Below are 21539 nucleotides of genomic sequence, written 5' to 3'. Positions count from 1 at the left end.
TCGCTGAACAACTGGATGATCGCTAAACCGGATAGTCCCTGAACAACTGGATGGTCGCTGAACAATTAAATGCTCGCTGAAAAGCTGGATGATGGCTGAACAACCAGATAGTCGCTGAACAATTGGATGGTCGCTGAACACCTGAATGGTCCCTAGACAACTGGATGGTGGCTAAAATACTGGATGGTCGCTAAACAACTTGATGGTCGTTGAACACCTGGATGGTCGCTGAACAACTGGATGGTAGCTGAACAACTGGATGGTCGTTTTACAACTGGATGGTGGTTAAAATACTGGATGGTAGCTAAACAACCGGATGGTCGTCTAACAACTGGAGAACAGGTTGCTAAGCAAATGGGTGGTCGCTAACCAACTTAATTGTCGATGAAACAACTGGATGGTCGCTGAACAACTGGATGGTAGCTGAACAACTGGATGGTCGTTTAACAACTGGTAGGTGGTTAAAATACTGGATTGTAGCTAAACAACCGGATGGTCGTCTAACAACTGGAGAACAGGTTGCTAAGCAAATGGGTGGTCGCTAACCAACTTAATTGTCGATGAAACAACTGGATGGTCGCTAAACAACTTGATGGTCCCTGAACAACTGGATGGGGCTAAAATACTTGATGGTCGCTGGTCAAGTTCATGGTCGCTGAAAAACTGGATATTGTAACGTAATAAATGTCTATTTAATTTTATAAATTAATATTGTTGGAATTTGCGCGCGGGCAATCTTCCGAAATGTCGCGAAACTCGCATCCCGGCGCGAGGGGAGCGGTGCGCGGGGACCAACCGCGCTCGCGTCTTTCTCACTTCGCACGGCACGGCAGACGCCCAGAATTTCTACCAGAGACTGGACGCCGCGCGGCCGCTGTGCGGCCACCGCATTTTTTTTTTCCTTACGACTCTCACCTGATTGCTGCTTTTGCCTTTGACCTTAAGGCTACTTACCCTCGAGCTATCTAAACCCCGTGTATCGGGTAAGTGTTGAACGTTTCCTTAAAGTTTAGACGTTAGAATATCTTTTAATCAGGTACATTACGCATGCGAGTCGGCCATTACGCTCATTACCTTTGTTCTTTGTTCTCGCACATTGACCCATGCATCGATCATATTTTGGCTTAATCCTTGCATATTCTTTGTTAAAATTTCATCTGCAGCTTAATTCCTATTTTTTTCTTTATAATTAACTTTCCTATTTAGATAAATTCCCAGATTTTCATACTATAGTAGTTCTCTGTATTTTGCTAATAACCTCACGTACCTTTTGCTATTTGCTATCTTTTATTTAATATTAGTCTTAATGTCTTTTGTTTTATTTTAATGCTTCTCACTCTCTCATAATGTAAACTCCGTCTGATTGTGAACAACGCATCCGCCATCTTGTGCAGTTACCGCTTAGCTGAGCCGCATGTTTGCAATCAGACGAGTTGAAGCGGAATTATTTTTCACACGCTGGACGAAAATTCCAGGGTCCAAGTTCGACACTCTGTTGTTGTCGACGTCACCTCCGACGCCGATCACCAGCGTTGCATCGCCAACGTGCCGGCTCCTGGTGCAGCTGAAGACCACCTCGTGTCTCCGCCTGCTTCGGTCCAAGTTCGACACTCTGTTGTTGTCGACGTCACCTCCGACGCCGATCACCAGCGTTGCATCGCCAACGTGCCGGCTCCTGGTGCAGCTGAAGACCACCTCGTGTCTCCGCCTGCTTCGGTCCAAGTTCGACACTCTGTTGTTGTCGACGTCACCTCCGACGCCGATCACCAGCGTTGCATCGCCAACGTGCCGGCTCCTGGTGCAGCTGAAGACCACCTCGTGTCTCCGCCTGCTTCGGTCCAAGTTCGACACTCTGTTGTTGTCGACGTCACCTCCGACGCCGATCACCAGCGTTGCATCGCCAACGTGCCGGCTCCTGGTGCAGCTGAAGACCACCTCGTGTCTCCGCCTGTTTCTTCTGGGCCACGCAATCAACGGCTACAAGCTAGGGCAGTACTCGCCCACTGCAGAATTTGGAAGCGAATTAATTGACGGGCCCCTTTCACCCACGACCGCTGACCTTTTTACCCTAAATAAAATCTGTGATGACGTGTTCCATCTTTTAATAGACCTGGCTAGAACCGTTACAATATTTGCTGGATAATTTCATGGTCGCTGAACAACTGGATGGTCGCTGAACAACTAAATCGTCTCTGAACAACTGGATGTTCGTTAAAATACTGGACTGAACACAGAAAAACTGGATGGTCGATGAACAACTAGATGTTAGCTAAACAACTGGATGATCGCTGAAAAACTAGATGGTCGCTGAACAACTGGATGTTCGCTAAAATGCTGGATGATAGCTGAAAACCGGATGATCGCTGCACAACTAGATGGTCGCTGAACAACTGGATGGTCTCTGAACAACTGGATATATTCAATTGTTCACTGCGAGTTCAGATATTTCACTACGTATTCATTAAGTTATGCTAATTATTAAGGTATTGAGCTTATGGGGGAGAGGGTGTAAGGAGGAGACTAGTACCAGTTAACCTCCCCAGTCCACCTCTGACTGACTGACTGAACAATGGCAAAAAGTTTAAATTTGCCTTCGTAGGACTTTTGGCAGAACAGTTGTAAAATAAAAATCAGAAGTATAGGATTAACTTTAATTTACGAAAGATTACTATGGGAACTTTAAAACTAGCAAAATAAGGTCCACCTTTCTTTGAGGGTACAGAGATGGGTACGCGAAAACGTCTACCCGATCGCGAACGTGCGAATCTTATGCTAAGGCTACAGCAGTTTGGTCACCTGTGAGTTGGGGTGTCCGTCGGCGATGAGTGCCTGGCCAGCGGCGAGTGCGGCGCGGAAGCTGTCGTCGCGCGCATCTATCTCTGCGCGCAACGCGTCGTGATGCGCTCGCTGCGCCTGCGCAGCCGCGGCCGAGCGCGCGCTTCCGCTCGAAGACATTTCCCCGCGCAAAGCGCTCGACCAAGAGGCCAGGTCGCGGACCTGGTGGAGCAACATAATTAAAGGACGAAGATATCGACTTCTTGTAACATCGCTAATATATGCGCCAGTGAAAAATAACGAATCAGAGGGAATTAAAAATCTTTGACATTTTACTGAATTATTATTTCAAAATCGGAAGCAAAAACTGCAAATACTTAAAAAGAATTTTGTCATAACATACAATCAGTGAAATTCCTCAGCCTTATTTGGACGCTAACTTCATGCTAATAATGGTACGGAAGGACAACTCACTTCAGTGAAGAACTGGTGAAGCTTCAGGTGTTGATGGAGAAGCCGCCTTCGCTCATCGGCGGCGCTTCGCAGCGCGGTCCACGCTTCGCTCAGCGCGCGCTGGCGAATCGCAATCTGCTGCTCATTGCCGCCGGGGCAGAGCTTCTGGAGTCGGGCGCCTTCTTCTTGTAGAACCTAAAGAATAAAATTCCAAGGTCATATCATTGTCATCATAGTTCCTTATTCTTAATTCTCCACTTATACGTCGAGCCTAGGCGGCGACCTCCGAAACATGTCCTTTACGACCATGATGATAAAATAATTACCGACAATGTGTCCTGACAGCACACAAACACACAACCAACACAGCGTCTTCACCGGCGAAGACGAGGGCCCCGATTTCTGACGTCATCCGGACGTGGATCCTTACCACGGTCACGGGGGCGTTCGGGCTAAACAATGATTAGTCCAAAAGTCCACCAACAGATTAACGTCGAACCGAGCCGAGGTCCGAGCCCCCGATGTCGTCGAGCCCTGGGGCTCTTCTCATGACAAATTTTCGCGCTCGCCCCAATCCCCCTGTGACGCCGTTGCAACCCCTCAGGTGGTTAGCGGCAAGTGTCCATCCAAAAATCGAAAAAAATATTCTAAAATATCGGAAAAAAAAATATCGGATCGCAGCACTCAAAAATATCAGGAGATCTCTAATACTTGAAAAATCTTGTAACTCTGACATTTTTTCCACCTTTAACTCTTCTGGGTTACTTTCTTGTAAAAGTACTAAAATTCCTGAACATGGTAGCAAATCGATTTGTGACCCTGAAAAAATAGTTACCTGCATTTGGGCATCGATTGCCACTAGATCATTCTCCGCGGTGTCATGGTCTCGCAACAACGCTGTCGCAGCTCTGAGGTCCCTGGGGGGTGGTGGAGGGGCTAATTGAGCCCTTCTGTCTGCGGCCCTTGCCAAAAGGTCGCTGGCATCGCGGTGGAAGCGATGGATTTCCCCAGCGGCGTGCAGTCTGGCTCCACGGGATTGGATCTGGTCGACCAGCCGTTGCCAGGATTCCCTGAAAGGATAAGGTACTTCTAACAAAGGTCTTATCTTCTTTGTTATACCAATCCATATATATATACCTATTAATATTATGTATCTACATATTATGTAAAACAATATCTCTATGCGAATTGCTTTCCTTGTTTTATTTACGTCTTGTTCTCATTTTTATGTAATTAACTCAGTTATATAAGCTGCAGCGCAGGGTTAAACAAAACCTAAATCGTCCAAAACTATTATTAAAATTTAAAAACTATAATGTATTTTTAAACTAACTTACAACTAAACGACACAATGTGCGGACCGATGTGAGGCTGCCGCGACATTAGCATGGGACACTTACTCGTAAGTGAAAGTATTTATAAATCAATTTTTATTGTAGCGCTGTTGATTACGAATAAATAAATGAAGTAAAATAAAATATATATCGTGTAACACTTTATATTATCATAAATTTTGTTTTTGTTACACCCACACTCGTTTTTTCCCGCACGTCCCAAGGTCGGCTGGTAGACGTAATGCTTTAGGCTTATTTTTTGGTGTGCAATACGGAGTTAAAAAAAAAATCTTGCTAACATTAAAAATGTGTATTTGTTTGGCCTTCCTTTGCGCCTTAACAAGGCAAGCAAGGTGAAGCAAGTTATATTTTAACGCATACAACTTAGAAGTTAAAGGTACATGCCGGGATTGGAAAAAAGTGGAGTCGAAGTCCTACTGGCTATCAACGCTTCAATTCCGGTTTCTTATAAGGGAAAGTAAAAATTTCTTAACTCACCCAAGAGCTTCCTGCCTCTTCTCGATATCAGCAATGTACGGGCTCTCGGAAGCCAGCAGCTTCTTGGCCAGCTCTTCACACTGGTTGAACCGTTCTGCGCCGCTCTCGACGCGATGGCGGAGCTCTTCAAACTTGGAGCGTAAAATCTATAAGGAAAGATAGCTTTTTATTTATGAAAATTAAGCTTAATTAACAATTATTCATTGTAAAGTCAACATCTCCTGAGGATGCTCCGGTTTCGTATGGAAATTTGCATGCGGGCGTGCGTGCGTGCGTGAAGATTTGTTTGGTATAAGGATTGGAGAAATTATAAATTATACCACACAGATTCTCATGCTTTTCGCAGAGTATAGCAAATTAAATTTAAAAATATCATTGAAATACGCAAAGTATAGCCTGCTTGTATCCAAGCTTTTTTTTATTGGTGCGTAAGTTATACCTTATAAGAAGGCTCAGGGTAATTCTGCGGGTGATGGAGAGAGCTATGTTCGGGGTATCGCTACGTCATCAAATCAGGAATGAGGAGATTCATGGAAGAACCAGAGTAACCGATATAGCTCAAAGAGTCGCAAAGCTACAGTGGGGCCCATAGCTCGGAGAACCGATGGACTTTGGGGTCCCAAGGTGCTGGAATGGCGACCCCGCACCCGTAAACACGACGTTGGTAGACCCTCAACGAGGTGGATGGATGACATCAAGCGAGTCGCAGTGGGCGCTGGACCCAAGCGGCACAAGACCATGGTATTTGGGATTTGGATTGGACGTCCATCGGTTAACATGATGGTGATGAGGTTATATTCTATGGAATTCCAAACGCCCTCTGGTCTGAAAAGACAACAACAAATTAAGCCGGACGATATGGGAAGTCTTACCAAAAGATGCTCATAATCTTGACCGTAATCTTCACTGGACGCAGCCGCGTATTGCTCTTGGATCCAACTCTCCAGTTCTGCACTCTCCGCCAAGTATTCATGCCTACAGCAAACAAAATACATATAACAAAAGAATCACCACCCGCTCACTTACAATACATTAAAAAAGAAATGTATTAGCCCGTTTTCACTAACGATAGAAAAGACAATTCCTAAGTAAGTAACACCAGATCAAAGAAGACTTTCGGCTTCACACTTGACAGAAAAAAATAAAAATTCCGTTTTTTAATAATCTTCTATTCATATGAAAAATTAAAAATATGATAATACAAACACAAAAATATGATAATACAAACACAAAATCAAGATTTTCACTAGGCAGCTCATATAACCTAACTTGTCTATGGTTATTGCCACAATGTGTGGTGTTTTGTGTTTGTATTATCATAATTTTCATTTTTGTTATGGATTAAGATTAGTATAAAAAAAACCGAATATATTTTTTTTTTTCTGTCAAGCGTCAGTTAACAGTCAAGAGTTCCCTAAAATTTACGAACGCCCGAATCTGTGCTCAGACCGGAACACAGCATTACAACAATGCTTCTTAGCGGTAGAAATAAGCAAAGTGGTAGTACTTCCAGTACGGCTAGCATGGGTAGGAGACAATTATATCCCCGGGGAAAGGATGTAAATTTATTTTCTCCCACAGCTTTATCAAATCTCAGCATACTGGAGTACAAGTCGAAATAATAAATGTGTTGTGCGGGACGATATAGGCGTAAGCAGGACAAAGGTATTGAGGGGCGCGTGGGTTGGAAAGAGACAGGACGCCGCCCACAGAGTGATTTGTTAAAGACAGTATTTTCGTGTGTTTAATTGTGGTATTAATATGTAAATAGATTTATTTTATAGTAATAGCATTAAATATTTGTTATAGCACTTAGAGATTAGTATATTTAGAAATTAAATTTTTGTGATTGGTCGAAATAACGCCCTCTGATTGGCTGAGAGAAGAGAACTAATCAGAGGGCCTATACATTTGTGACGAATGGTAGATAAATACCGCACCCGATTGTAAGCCGGGTCAGTTCCCAACGGCAAGCGGTAGCGTTACCTTAATAAAGGAACAAGAAGTTTCTCCGGAGTTTTCCTACTACTACCCAACCAATCCAGCAGCAACAGTTTTAATGTACAGAAGCGTACATGTGTGTTTATTATAAACGGGGGTAAAGTTCTCCTACTCCATATTCCATAGCTTTAGCAGGTGAACACGTTAATTATATCCCTTTGCAGGTGATATAATCGGAGGATATAATCTTTATCTCTTGCCCGTGCTAGCCCTGCAGGACGAGCTCAGTGACAAAAAGCTGTAAAATGGTTGTAAGTACCTCAAAGACGGGATTAGTCACAAAAATTCTACTGCTGAATTGGTGGCGGTGACCACTCACCTGCAAACACTCTCGACGAGCGCGGCTTGTCGCAACGCCGCCTTCCGTTGTAGACGTGCGAGCGTGTCCGCCAGCTGTTCGTGCCGACTCACTAGCGCCGCCCCTTCGGGGTGACCACTTGACGCCATCGATGCTGCGACGTGTCCCATTTCTGAGATGATCGCGGCGTACGTGTCCAACTCCAGTTCCACGGCCTGATGAAAGAGACAAAATGTGTTAAGTGCTGGAACAGGTCTCCTCTTGAGTCTAGACCGTAGTCCACCACACAGTCCAAGTGTGGTTTGGTGGACTTCACATGCCCTTGAGAACATTTCTGAGAACCCTGATGCATTCAGGTTTCCTCAGGATGTTTTCTTCAGCTTTAAAACCAGTGATATTTGATTATCACTCTAAAAATAAATCAGAAAACTGTTTCTACGTAGAAAGACAATCTTATTTTTTTTTTACTCGTCTGCAGTTCTTTTCCTTGGTAATTGCACATCACAGACAAGCCTACCACCTACGAAACTGTATCCTAATTCATTATTTATTCCATAGTTTTGGTCTGTGGTAATTGATAATCATTGACTACATAATCAAGAAACAACGAATCTTCTAGCGAGCTCTACCTAACTTTCGGGTGTGTGTGTGTTCTAACTTTTCTAAGTTGCGTGCATTTGAAGTATTTAAAATATCACTTGCTTCAACGGTGAGAGAAAACATAGTAAGGAAACCTACATGCCTGAGTTCTACAATCCGCACTGGGCCAGCGTGGTGGACTACGTCCTTAACCCCTTCTCAGTGTGGGAGGAGACCCGTGAACTGTAGTGGGCCGGTAATGGGTTGATATGATGATGATGAATCTTCTAGGTCCATCGGAAGTTCCTCACCTTATGCCTGGTAAGGAGTTGCGTGGCCCTGTGTCTGTCATTGCCGACATCTGCGGAAGACAACGCCGCGTCCTTGTCGGCCAACCAGGAGTCCACCTCCAGTGCGTCGTGCAGGAACTGCTGAGCTTTTAAAGCTGCTTCCAACCGAGCTGCCCTCTCTTCAGCAGCGTGTGACACCGAGGAATAGGCTTCTTCCAATTCATTGCAGAGTTGTTTGATCTGTGAACAGGATAAAAGTTATTTGTAAAATGTGAAATGTAAATTGATATTGGAAAAGAGCAACTGCTGAGTTTCTTGCCGGCTTCTTCTAGGTAGAATCTGCCTTCCGAACCGGTGGTAGAGTCACTACACACAGACAGACTTGACGTTTCAAAAGTGCTTATATTAGGCCTACTTAAAATATTTTTTTTTTTTTTTTTTTTTAAATACTAATGAGTTAATAATTGTTGTACCGTGCAGATCATCATCGAGTCAAAGCTTGGCATGCTACTGTTGAGCCACTCGAGCTGTAATTAGGTCTTAAACTATACAGGGTACTAACCTTTAAAGCTCGAGTAAATCCTCTCGATCTAGTTTCAGCACGTGATATTTAGGCCGCTTGAGCTGGGCTCAAAGATTCGCGTGATTCTCTTGAGCCATTCGAGCTGCATGGAGGACTTCAAAACCTAAGGGTGTAGCTCCTCGGGATCTAGTTTCAACATGTGATATATAGGCGGCCATATGCTCGGCAAAGCCTTGCGTCCTTCTTTTGAGCCATTCGAGGTGCTTGGAGAGGATACTAGCCCCAAAAAAGCCTGAGGGTGTAGCTCGTCGGGTTCTTGTTCCAGCACATGATATATCAGCGACTGTCTGTCCAGAAGTTCGACAAAAAGCTCGGCATGCTTCTTTTAAGCCATTCGAGCTGAGATGAGGTCTTATACTGTAGAGGGTACAAACCTTCAAAGCCTGAGGATGTTGGTCCCCGCCCTGCAGCTCGCGACCTTGTTCCAGCACGCGGTGTATCAGCGGCTTCCGGCCCAGTAGCTCCGCTCGGAGCTTGGCGTGCTTCTTTTGAGCCGCTTGAGCAGCGTGAAGGTCGTTGGGTAATGCCGTGGAGGAGGCGGCTGCTTTGCGCTCGGACACCCAGTCAAGCTCGCCTGATACCTCCGCCGCGAATTTGTGAAGTCTGCAAAATTAAGGATATTCTTACCATGTGTTTTGTGTCTCAGTGAGATCCCTTGAAAATCATTTTACAGAATACCACATAGAAACGGGGAAGTAAAGCGTGTTTAATAATCCACCATGGAGTTATGAATTGGTTTTCAATTTCGGTTTTAACTAAAGACTGTACGATACTCGAGAATCTTTTCTTATGTACCTCTTCTTCTTTAGGTGCCTCTCCAGCTAGTGACGGTTGGCCGTCAGTTTTTGATAATTTTCCTTTTCTCTCGCGAGGCTAAACAGCTGTGCGGCACTCGCACTTATGTAACTACCTACTTATAATAAATTATTAAAGTAAACATCTACTTAAAACAGATCTTAAATTATTATATGAGTATTTTATTTCAAAACAGATTTGATTTAATTTTTGTCTGTTCACACATCACGGGCAAACTACTGAACGCATGAATGTGCAATTCGGTTTGCTATGCGTAAAGCTGATAATGGTTAACGTTTACACTATTTTTGACGTGACAACGTCTTATAAATTGGTTTGCCGGGTGACACTTCAAGAAACTGCGTTACGCTCCGCTCACGTTATGCGCTCACAATGAGAGCGAGTGAGAGGCACGCGTCCCTTCCACTCGGGCATGGTTAGCCCGCCTAAGAGCGAGAGAGACAGACATAAAAAGTGAAAGGCACGCGTCCCTTTGTAGTAAACGCTGTTTCATTGTACGCAAATGTATTGCAAGTTATTGTATGTATATTTGTATATAAATACGTATGTGTGTGTAAAGGTAAAAATAAAATTTTGTTAATATGAAATTCAGTGCGAGATTCTTTGTATAAATTAATGTTTTAAATATAATTCTTTGTATAAATAAATGTTTTAAATTGTTACTATTATTTCATCCTTCTTCCTACTATACGAATGAATATTCACATTAAAATTATTTTACCACTCAAAGTCGTTGTCACGTAAAACTTTCGCCCGTATACCGACTTTACAGGCAACCAATTTTTTTACCGGGCTTTTTCTTTTACTGGGCTTTTTCTTTTCCGGCAAGCAAAGGAGTATCGTTGCTTCATGAGAAAAATATTAGACGCAAAATCTTCTTCGTCCGGGCAAAATTTAACATTAAAATTTTTTGCTACATATCCTGGAGATAGACATTGCGTAATTTGAACCCCACGAACACAAATGAACTATTCTTTAAAAAGCACCAAAAACGGCGCCAACAGCTATTAATTTTAAATCCTTACCTTAAGCTAGCTTCTAATGCCTGTCTCCGCTCCACTGCGTGGGGGCGAAGCGCCCGGGCCGCTTGCAATAAGGCTGCGCAGTCTCGCTCGATAGCCGCCGCGTCAAAGTGGCCGCTGGACACAAGATCGGAGCCCTGCGCTACTAGGGCTTCGGCACGTTGCTCGCATTGGTTCAGTTCTTGCTCGAGGGCCTGAAACAAAATTGTAGATTGTACAAGTGCATAAAACAGATCATTTCTAAATTCTAAACAAAAAAAAAAAAAAATATAAAATTATAAAATGTATTAAATTGGTTAAGTCATGTTATTAGTATATGTGTAAACTTTATATGGGAAAGAGCGAGACCTCCAAATACAGGTTTTTTCCAAACTTAAATGGAGGTCTTAGCCTATTGTTTTGTAATGAAATGTAGATAACAAATAAATAATTTTTCATTTTTCATTTTCATTTTTCATTTCATCCGATATGTTTATCAAGTGTAGGAAAAAATAAAATATTTACATCAACCCGATCTCCGGTTGCTAGAAAATGAAACTGTGATATTTTAAGTAACAAATTTATAATACATAACACGTACGCACGCACGCACGCCGAAAAATGAAAAGTTAAGTATCATAGCAATATGCTCACTCCCAAAGTTTACTCTAAAAGTCTGGAACCTCCCACTAATATGACCACAGCCATTGAGATCATCGCCCAGACAGGGTGAATAAATAGGTAGTATGTACATACCTGGTGTTGTATCAGCAGTCGCTTGCAAGACCTCAGGTCGGTGCCTAACTCCCGGCTGGTCAACGACCGCTCTAGTTCCACCAGGCGCGCCTTCGCATCCTCAATCGATCTGATGATGAAGAGGGGTTGTTTTATATTTTGTTCCTAATTAGCACCGCAAAGATCTGGAATGCCCCGTCTTCCGCGATAACTATAATAAGGATTCCTTCAAATCTAGAGGCATCTTCACTTATTTTCGGGTGTGATTGCCGTTAAATGTATATATACATTTAAAAAAATATATAAGTTTTAACATACTTTTTTGCCCGAGAATTCATCAGCGTTTGTTTGTTTTTCGAAAATCCCAGGTGAAAATTTCGTTTTACCGGGATATGATTCACTTTGTTAGTAAGTAAGGCAGTTACATTGAACTTCTAATCGGTTTTCACGGCATCGTATCGAAACATATAATCGCCCCTACCAGGAGTTGAATATGGGACCTCCCATTTATAAAACACGCAGCCATGGCCACTGCGGAGGTCTTAAATAAGAATGCCACATCAAAAGTAATGAAGTAATGCTTTATAAACCGTGTAAATGAAAACCGAAATTTATTACTTTACAGGCTTTAGAGGTACATTATTTACTGTCTCTGAGACTTATCTGTGAAATAGAAACCTTAATAGTGTTTGTGGTACGCGTCGCGTAGCGTAGGTACTATGAGCGTGTTGGGTTTTTATCTTTAATAGGGTTGTCAAAAGTAAACACAGAATGTTTTGAATTAGTTTATATGGGAAAATAAATACTTATGAAATAAACTAATGCACCCTTCATCAGTGTTCTGTAATTCGGTTACACGTTGTATAGAAATTCAAAAGATGCAACTAAATAAAGTACCTATTTTTTTTTATAGAGCTGTGCACTCACCGTCTATGCTGTCGCTGCTGCGACGCCTGTCGCAGCTTGGAGCCTTTGTCGCGCGACGCTGCGACTAGCGCCTCCCACGCCGTATGCAGTTTATCCAACCTCTCAGACACTTCTGTCGCGCGAGCGGGATCTGACTTTTGCAGGGATTGGCCGATCTGTGGGATAACGTAGATTTACGTTATTAGAAAGTGTTATTTAATTTAGCAGCATTTTATCCATCCGTCACAACTTTATATTTCTGATAATGTTTTTTTGTGTGTTACAAAAGGGACTAAAACGGGAGTCGTCATTTTAAAATGGGGTTATTTTAAGTGCGGTTTAAAAGAACTTCATCGTTTAACAGGATTTACGCACGTACACATGCATACTCGCACGCTTATAGCGGATATATTGAAGATAAGAGAGAACAGTAAAATACTCACGCTCTCAACGTTTCTTAGCTGTTTTTCGTTCGCTTGTAATTCACGTTCGAAGGCCTCGTGTTTCTGCAGTTTGCGCTCCAAGTTAGCAAGGTCTCTGCGAACGAAAATCAAAATTCTCTCATTAATTATAACACGTTATTAAGCACAGCTTGTATGAATTATAAATGAATAAATATACTTTTATCAACTCCCATGATTCAATTCCTCTATAAAAGGTTGTAAAACAGTTACTTCTTCGCACTTCTGCACCTTCTAAAAACTAGCTTTTAAGTAAACCAGTTCAATGCAAAATAGCTCAGTGTCAGACTGATATAACTTTCAGGGCTTTATTAATTTGAAAGGTCCTGTCAATTGAAGTGTGACAAAACATTGAAAACCTATTGCAGAATTTTTACCTTGCCTCGGTAAACGAAGTGTTGGTAAACCACTCGCCAGTTGGGCATATTAAACGATTCGCAGGGAGCCGCTGGACATAAGCGGCAGAAGATCGTAGCATTTGTAACTCGATACACAATACCTATGTCCAGCAGTGGACATTAATTGACGGAGATAATGACGATGATGGAAGATATTTAGCGTACCTGTAGCTCTGATCCTTAGCTGTCCTGGTCTTGTCTTGTATCCACGCTTGCAGTTCCTCGGTCGCCGCTACGAACTGCAAACAGATAATCACAGTCAAATGCCACCACTAACTAGAAAGTTTTTGGTCCTTCGAGCCGGATGTAGTTCGAAGCTATACAAATATCATACATTGCTGATTACAAGGAAGATAACATAACAACAAAAAGCATTTTCATGCTAGAACTGGCCAGATCTTAGTAAGCCCAAAACCAGATTTGCTACGAGTTCTGGTATTACAAGCCGGATATGACCTTGAAGGACCGCAATACGACTCGTACAAATGTTCAGAAGCCAATAACCTGCTGAAAATATATAAATAACAGTACCTGTTGATGTGCTAAGCTAGCCAAAAGCGCCCGGCGTCTCTCGGCAGCCGCATGACGCACGTTATCTCTTCTTTGCAACACAGCAGCTCGTCTTGCTGTGATACTGTTAATAAAAGGATACTTTAAAGATTACGCTATTTTTAAACATTTGAATTTGGGCTTTCTTTGGCGTCCGGAATGATTTGACCCCCCTTTATACTACTTTCACAGTAGTTTACCGCTACCGTAGTAAATATGAGTCCTCTCATTCTCAATCCCTACCCCAGCTCACTACTGGGCACGAACTTCTCTTACAGTGATATGGATTTAGGTGGAAGTCCCCACAAAAGGGGGGTCCAAAACCCGTAATCTTATTCAGTAGACTATCACCACCTCAGAACAAAATATGTACGAGGTCAATATTTAGAACAGCGGCTAGTTAAATTCAATTAGCTTTAATGACCCATCTTTATCAAAAGATATCACAAGAAGAACCAAATAAAAGACAAAAATGGAATGGTTATTGGTCGGCGGCGTAGATCTAGTCTTTCTGGTTGTGGACTTTCTGGGCATTTAGAACAGCCCTTAGTAAAGTTCAGTTAGCCTGAAAGGCTGACTATCTGCAACAGGAGATGGCACAAGAAGAACCAAATACAAGAATGATAAAAGTCATACTGGTTCTTCTTGTTGGCTAGGCTTTGGGCTTTCAGCGTGAAGGTATTTAGAACAGTCGTTAGAAAAGTCCAGTTTTGTCTGGTGGCTGTCCATCTTTAACAGAAGATGGTACAAGAAGAAACAAATATAAGGAGAGAGGAAGTCTTACTGGTCAGCGGCGCAGTGCTATGGGATTTAAGCGTAAAGGTATAACGAAAGGCTACCTATCTTAAACTGAAGATGGCACAAGGAAAAAGGCTTACTGGTCAGCAGCATAGTGCTTATCCTTCTGGTTTGCTAGGCTGTGTGCTTTCTGCGCGAAGGCTGCGAGGCGCTCGTCCTGTGCGGTTAATCGCGCTTCCAACTCTTCGTGACGCTTGAGAAGGGCTTCCGCTTCGTCCACTGAGGACTGGAGACAAAAAACCCTTGGTTATATGAATGAATACATTTTACTATTTTTATAATTTTTTATTAGTGTTTTTACCTACACTTGGAGGAATTATACATTTAATAAATTTAAAATGCATATAAAAAATGAGTGTTAGTCGCAGGTTCAAATCCAGTCGGTTCCGAATTTTTTTATATGCTTTTTAAATTTATAAAATACATTTTTACTGTACACAAAAGAACAAAAAATAAAGCAGAAAACCAGCATACATAGAGCAAGTTAGAGGCGATTGGGCGGCCTTATCGATACATAGCGATGTATGGCAAGGTAGATTATGGTGTGGTTATGTAACTAAACATCTGACAGATTTACACGAACGATATCATTTCAGCTTCAATTAATTTTTTGGTTCTTAAATGCTAAACGATTTGGGTTGACTAGGAGTGAAGTTCGGCTGCTAAAGTTGTTTATAGATCCCTAGCTGCTGCGTCTACGTCTTCAGCAACATTTTTTCTTTTTTTTTATTCCACAGAAACCAACTGTCCATCTCCAAGCTATCTATATGTGTGCCAAATTTCTTCAAGACCGCAAAAACCGATTGTCGATAATTCTAAACCGATTGTTCATCTGTTTGTAGGTAACAAACATATAGACACTGATACATAAGGCTAGAAACTACAGTAAATTATGACCTTGAATATTGGTCTTTCGAGCCGGATACTGAATCAGAGCTGTGACATTCTTATTTCATCAAGTTAGGTCGTTTTTATGTAAATACCGCAAAAACCGACTGTCGATAATTCTAAACCGATTGTTAATCTGTTTGTTGGTAACAAACATACAGACACTGATACTTTATGCTAGAAACTACCGTAAACTTAGACCTTGAATATCGGTCCTTCGAGCCGGATACTGAATCAGAACTATGCCATCCTAAAGAATATGAACCATAATGGTAACAGACTTACCCCACAGTGATTGTAGTCCAGGAAAGCCTCGTGCGCCCCGCTGGACGCGTCGATCTGATCCGCCTCGCGGTTGAAGCTTTGCAGTTGGAGGCACTGTTTTAGATGCAAGTCCTTCGCTTGCCACTCTGTTAATAATAGGGCACTGTTAGTTTACTTAAGTACACAACATGACTGTATTCGATATTAGTGGGGAACGTTGCAATTTGCATTTTTCTTTCTGCACTTTTTGATGTTTTCTAGGAGAGTAGTAGTCTCGAGTAATCTCGTACAGTTCATCAAAAATTTAATATGATATTTTTACTAGCTTTTGCTGTAGCCCACGACTTCGTCCGCGTTAATTACTCTTTTTGCCGCGTTAATCACGTCTTTTTTCCCGTGGATCTTTTGTAGGTAAAATAATATGTTAGCAGCTAGAAACAGCTAGTAACAGCTAGAAATGTTCAATATGTGACTTTTATGTTATCATCAATGGTTTTCGCGAAATACTGAATTTTAGGCAAAATGTTTAGGTTTAAACTTAAGGTAAATTGTTGCTGTTTTTTTAACATATACAGCCTATCTTACCTCGTGATAGTTTAACTTTCTAACGGTAGAAATGGTTAAAATCTAGACAGTGGTTACGGAGCCTATTGGGTACAAACCAAAAATCTTTCATTTTTGTAATATTCGTAAAGAAGTATAGATTAAACTGTTTTTCCATACACTTTTATGACATTTCAGTATAAATTAGAAACATCCAAAAGTAATGTTTCCAAATAAAGTCTTTTTTTAAATTTTATCCCAAGATTTTAGTTATAACAAATGGACCATACCTTTGACGATAGCTTTTTGCTCCGCCTCTAACAGATTAGCTGTCTCCGCCACGTCGGTTAGCGCTGGGTTGGACGCTACCAGCTGTTTGCCGAGGCCTATTACTTCAGTGAACCTGGAGGATAAACCGTTATTTTTATTTTTAACATGTTACATAAAACATATGTTAAGCTAAATGATTTATATCCCTTAAAGTAACGATAGTACTCTCCAGACGAGCCATACAAGGAACGAAAACTGTTCAGGGCTGAAATACAGCCAGCATTTCTCGCGCGCGCTTTTCTAGTGACCAGTTTAGATTATATTTTCTTATGACTAACAACCGATGCAAAAAGGACGTGTAATAAATTTGACGTGTCTGTGAATGTGTATGTGTGTCAGTCTGTGGCATCGTATTTTTCGAACGGATGAACCGATTTTGTTTTTGATTTTAATGTTTGAAAGGTAAATTCACCAGGAGTGTTCTTAGCTATGTTTGATGAAACGCCTCCAAGATGGCCGCCACGAAATGGCAAATTACACGTTTTTTTACGTTTTTTTTATATGGGAATCGAATGAAAGCTGGTTTCAATAGTAAAATTGACAATATCTGGAAAGTTGGGGGTTTTAAAATTATTATAATTTTATTGTAAGTTTTATTGCAACATAAAAGTAAATAGATAGATGAAGTAATAAATAAAAGCAGCCGACTCACTCGTCCTCATGCGCCTTGATGTCGTCGTGTAGCTCCTGGTGCTGTTTGACCAGCTCGGCGGCTGTTGCGACATCCTTCGCGTGGACTTCCGACGCAACTTGCTCGCGTACTTTCTGCGAACCATAAATATAAGGACTTTTTAAAGTGAAAACTTCTTTAGGCGCCCAAAAGGTGCTACACTTTTAAGTGAACAAATATTATGGAATTCTCGTCAAGATCACCGGACGCTTTCCATGAGCTATATCACCTTTTGTGTGAACAAAAATCATGGATCTCTCGTCAAGGTCACCGAATGCTCTTCATGAGCTATATCACCTTTTGGGTGTACAAAAATCATGGAACTCTCGTCAAGGTCACCGGACGCTTTCCCTGAGTTATATCACCTTTTGGGTGAACTAAAATCATGGAACTCTCGGTAAGGTCACCGAATGCTTTCCATGAGCTTTTTTTTCGTGCCGCGTAGAAGCCGATTAGGTCTATGGGTCTAATATAGCGACCGTACCCTCATAATATAATGTAAAATCATAACTAATTTAGCTTTATAAACGTCCAGTCTGTATGTTTGCTACAACTATACTGCCGGTTTTGACGGCAGATTTTACGGAGAAGAAGCCGGAAAGAAACTCAGCCGGATAGGATAAGATAAAGATGAGCCCTTAATAATCCAAGATCAAAGAATTGCATTCCTGACGCGAACACTTCTCACCTGCATCCAGTCCTGCAGCTGTCTTGCCCCGTTGGCGAAGACCTGGTGCCCCACCGCGCTCTCCAACCTAGCTCGCCTTTCAGCAGCTTGAGCCCGGCATCGTCCCCAGGCGGCTTCCAGCTGCTTCTGTCTTCCTTCCACATTGGCACGTTCGGTGGGGTATTGAGACTTTACACTGTGAATGGAGAAATGGTCTATAATATTTATACACTTCATCACTTCACTTCACTTCAATTTCCGTGGGAAAGTTTTAGTCGTTGAAATAACCGCCGGCGCGCCACCTTTAGGTCCGGGTAAGGGGTACACTGTGAGTTAACGTAAAGTTAAACATTGGTTTTTTAAATGTTATTGTTATCTAACATACCCATTCATTTGTAACCATTGTAAAACGCTGCGTGAAACAATAAAAAAATTATAAATAAATTTACGTGAACTTTAGAGATGTAGATGGAGAGAGAGGATGAGGACGTCAGAGGCCAGCTTTTGTGGGAAAAATTAAATGGATGGTTGGCGACCTTCTCTATTAATTTTTTACATCTTTATAGGGACCTATGGGACAGTATTTTGAACCTTATTCGAAAAATGGCACGCATTTGCATACGTGTCATGCGCAACTGTTCTGCGATTTGTTCGCATATTATTTGTTAAGTACATTTTTTTACCGATTGCCTGGTTAAATGCGGCATGCGGGCATAAATGAAGCGCATCGAATTGCAAGAATGAACTATGTATTATGTAGTGGAAGTAAAACAAGAGCACTCACGAGTCAGCCAGTAGTGTGACCGTGTTAACGTTCTCCCGCAGCGGTTCTAGCTCTTTCTCCAGCTATGCGTATGACCCTGTAGCGAGCGCACAATCAACCACCGTGGTGCCAACCTCTCCTAAATTCTATCCCTTTTCAGATTTCTAGCCCAGATTTTCTTCATCTTGTTGGAGAAGCAGCCAACAATGGTGCCACTAGTTTATGATCCCTGACGGAGCTAGATGATTTTTCTTCTAATCTTCTTGGAGAAGCGACCATTTTTTCTTATTGTATTCCAGAAATAACAATCTATCTACCGAACAAATCGCGAAACAATTTCATGCGTGGGTGTGCGCAACTGTATGCAAAGCCAATGCGGCACGCGGGCATGAATGAAGCGCATGGAATTGCAAGAATGAACTATGTATTATGTAGTGGAAGTATAACAAGAGCACTCACGAGTCAGCCAGTAGTGTGACCGTGTTAACTTTCTCCCGCAGCGGTTCGAGCTCGCGTTCTAGCTGGGCGTGGCGGCGCTGCAACGAGCGCACGGTGCGCAGGTCCGCCGCCGGAGCCCCGCCCGCCGCCAACTGCTGCTCTTTCTCCGACATCCAGTCCAGCGCCTCGTCGCACGTGCGGTTGAACAGTTCCACGCTGTGGAGACAACTTGTGTTAGAAAGCATCGTTTGATGCCCGATTGGAGCAAAACTGGCTCTTCTCGGCAGAATCACTACAGACATACTTGTCGTTTCAAAAGTGCTTATGAAGTAGGCCTACTTGAAATAAATAAACAAATAAATATACTACGAGATTACACACACCGCCATCTAGGCCCAAATTAAGCGTAGCTTGTGTTATGGGAACTAAGATGACTGATGAATATTTTTAAGAATAATATACACAAATACTTTTAATATACAGATAAAAAATTAATAAATTTAGAAGGATTTATGTCAAACAATGTACTATTAAATTAAATAATTAAATAAATATACTTCGACACGTCGCCATCAAGCTCCAAGTTTAGCGTAGCTTGTGTTATGGGTACTATGATAGCTGATGAATATTCCTATGAATATAATACACAGAATTACTTATAATATACAGATAAACACCCAGACACTGAAAAACATTCATGTTCATCACACAAACATTTTCCAGTTGTGGGAATCGAACCCGCGGCCACGACTCAGAAAGCAGGTTCGCTGCCCACTGCGCCAGGCGGCCGTTTTATAAATGCATTTTGAATTTTGGGCACCGACCCGGCTTTCTGAGTCCAAGACTGTGGTTTCGATTTCCACAGCTGGAAAATGTTTGTGCGATGTACCTGAATGTTTTTCAGTGTTTATTAGTTAATTATAAGTAATTATGTGTATTATATTCATAAAAATATTCATCAGCTTGAGTACCCATAACACAAGCTACGTTTACTTTGGGGCTTAGATGGCGATGTATTAATTGTCATAATAACAAAAATGGTTGTCTAGGAAATTTACAGCCTATGTGTTTCCTCAAAAAGATGTTATCAATAAGATCCTTTAAAAAAGCTTTTCTCACCTAGAAGCACCCTCGAGACTCTTCTCCTTTTGTTGTTTCAACCTTAAAAGTCGATCCCACTGCTGTCTCAACTGCTGTCGCCGTGCAGTCGCTTTGGCGGCTTGGCTGTGATTGGCTGCTACCAACTCTTCTGCTGCCGCGTCTATGGTCTCCAAGCGTTTGGACGCCGCTGATAGGTCTGTGACGAATTTCTGGAGGAAAAATGAAGAATGATGGATGGAAGAAGATTAATCCGCTAATTGACTTTTGATTGGAAGCTACCAAAAGTTTTCGGGAGGCCGACAAAGAATCACGTCTCACCTCATACTTCCTCTTGGCAGTGTCGACACTGTCCTCTGGCTCTTCCGACCGCAGCATCTTCTCCTTGTCCCGAATCCACTTGTCGAAGTCGTCGCATTCAGCGAAGAAGCTGTACAGCTTGATAGCATCCTCGAGCTGAGCCCGACGCGCCTCCGAAAGCTTCAGCAGTTCCTCTGAGGAAGGTTAAAGAAATCTCATTGAGGAGTTCCTCAGTGAAAGAATAAAGATGCTTTGACAATGTTAAAGCGTGTTCCGCCATTTCATTGGGGAGTTCCTCAATGGAAGAATTTATATGCTGGGACAATTTTAAAAACTGTTACGACATCTCATTAAGGAGTGGTTGAAGACTTTGTCGTAGGATTCGTATCTAAATAAATCATAACTTGAAATGGTCCTCGTCGGAGATGTTTTTTTGTTGATATGCACGTTCAAAGACAAATACGCTGAACAGACTTCGAACGTTCATTTGATCATTTGGTCAGTACATTCCACGTATAACTTTTATGTTAAAGTGGATCGGCATGTTCGATGTGAGTACGGGGTAATTGCATAACGCATAATGTAGTGTGATTTCGCAATAAGATTGTTTCCGGGTGGGCCTGAGTGTGATCTGCACTGACCGTATTCAGCCTCGATCTGCTCCATGCGCTGCTGCACGGGGGGGTAGGGCGCGGGGGCGGGGGGTTGCGGGCGCGGGCGGCGCGCCGGGGCCCCCCTCTTCACCTGAACCACTTGCTTCACCAGCACTGTCTTCTTGACGCGCTGAACCGTTCGCACCTTCTCCGGGCGACGGACTTGGACCTAGAAGTGTTGTACGTAAATATGAAGCTTGTTACGACTGGGGCCCAAATATCTTGAAAGTTAGGCAATTATTGGATAGAAGCAAGCGTCACTGCGGCATTACATGATATATTATGGAAATTAAGCTATACTCCAAGAACAGTAGGAGAATCTGTAAGGTGCAATTCATAATCTCTTCAATTCTTATACTCCACACCGAACTGATCTTCGGCAATGTACTCTCCACGCAAGTTTCGTTACGACTCGGGAGCATCCTCAGGAGACGTTCTTGTTAAACAAAT

The 21539-nt window shown here is 42.3% G+C and overlaps 1 protein-coding gene across 6 annotated transcripts in view; it reads right to left on the bottom strand.

Annotated features, from left to right (window-relative positions):
- LOC120634989 (spectrin beta chain) overlaps positions 1–21539 on the bottom strand; it is a 143044-nt gene that overhangs the window by 47001 nt on the left and 74504 nt on the right. For all 6 annotated transcript variants that reach the window (XM_039905896.1, XM_039905892.1, XM_039905897.1 and 3 more), the window contains 23 exons: positions 21078–21258; positions 20458–20630; positions 20158–20348; positions 19060–19254; positions 17859–18033; positions 17153–17265; positions 16461–16573; positions 15649–15773; positions 14556–14701; positions 13660–13762; positions 13294–13367; positions 12713–12806; positions 12291–12445; positions 11385–11493; positions 10653–10843; positions 9186–9414; positions 8250–8468; positions 7381–7574; positions 5933–6035; positions 5061–5206; positions 4064–4298; positions 3250–3423; positions 2797–2997 (listed from right to left, as the gene is read on the bottom strand). In XM_039905896.1, coding sequence (XP_039761830.1) covers positions 2797–2997; positions 3250–3423; positions 4064–4298; positions 5061–5206; positions 5933–6035; positions 7381–7574; positions 8250–8468; positions 9186–9414; positions 10653–10843; positions 11385–11493; positions 12291–12445; positions 12713–12806; positions 13294–13367; positions 13660–13762; positions 14556–14701; positions 15649–15773; positions 16461–16573; positions 17153–17265; positions 17859–18033; positions 19060–19254; positions 20158–20348; positions 20458–20630; positions 21078–21258 — 3639 coding nt within the window. The remainder of the gene's footprint in view (positions 1–2796; positions 2998–3249; positions 3424–4063; positions 4299–5060; positions 5207–5932; positions 6036–7380; positions 7575–8249; positions 8469–9185; positions 9415–10652; positions 10844–11384; positions 11494–12290; positions 12446–12712; positions 12807–13293; positions 13368–13659; positions 13763–14555; positions 14702–15648; positions 15774–16460; positions 16574–17152; positions 17266–17858; positions 18034–19059; positions 19255–20157; positions 20349–20457; positions 20631–21077; positions 21259–21539) is intronic.

This window comes from Pararge aegeria, chromosome 26 (genome assembly GCF_905163445.1).
Source record: "Pararge aegeria chromosome 26, ilParAegt1.1, whole genome shotgun sequence".
Taxonomy (NCBI): Eukaryota; Metazoa; Arthropoda; class Insecta; order Lepidoptera; family Nymphalidae; genus Pararge; species Pararge aegeria.
The sequence above is the reverse complement of the archived record's forward strand: the minus strand, read 5'-3'. Positions and strand labels throughout refer to the sequence as shown.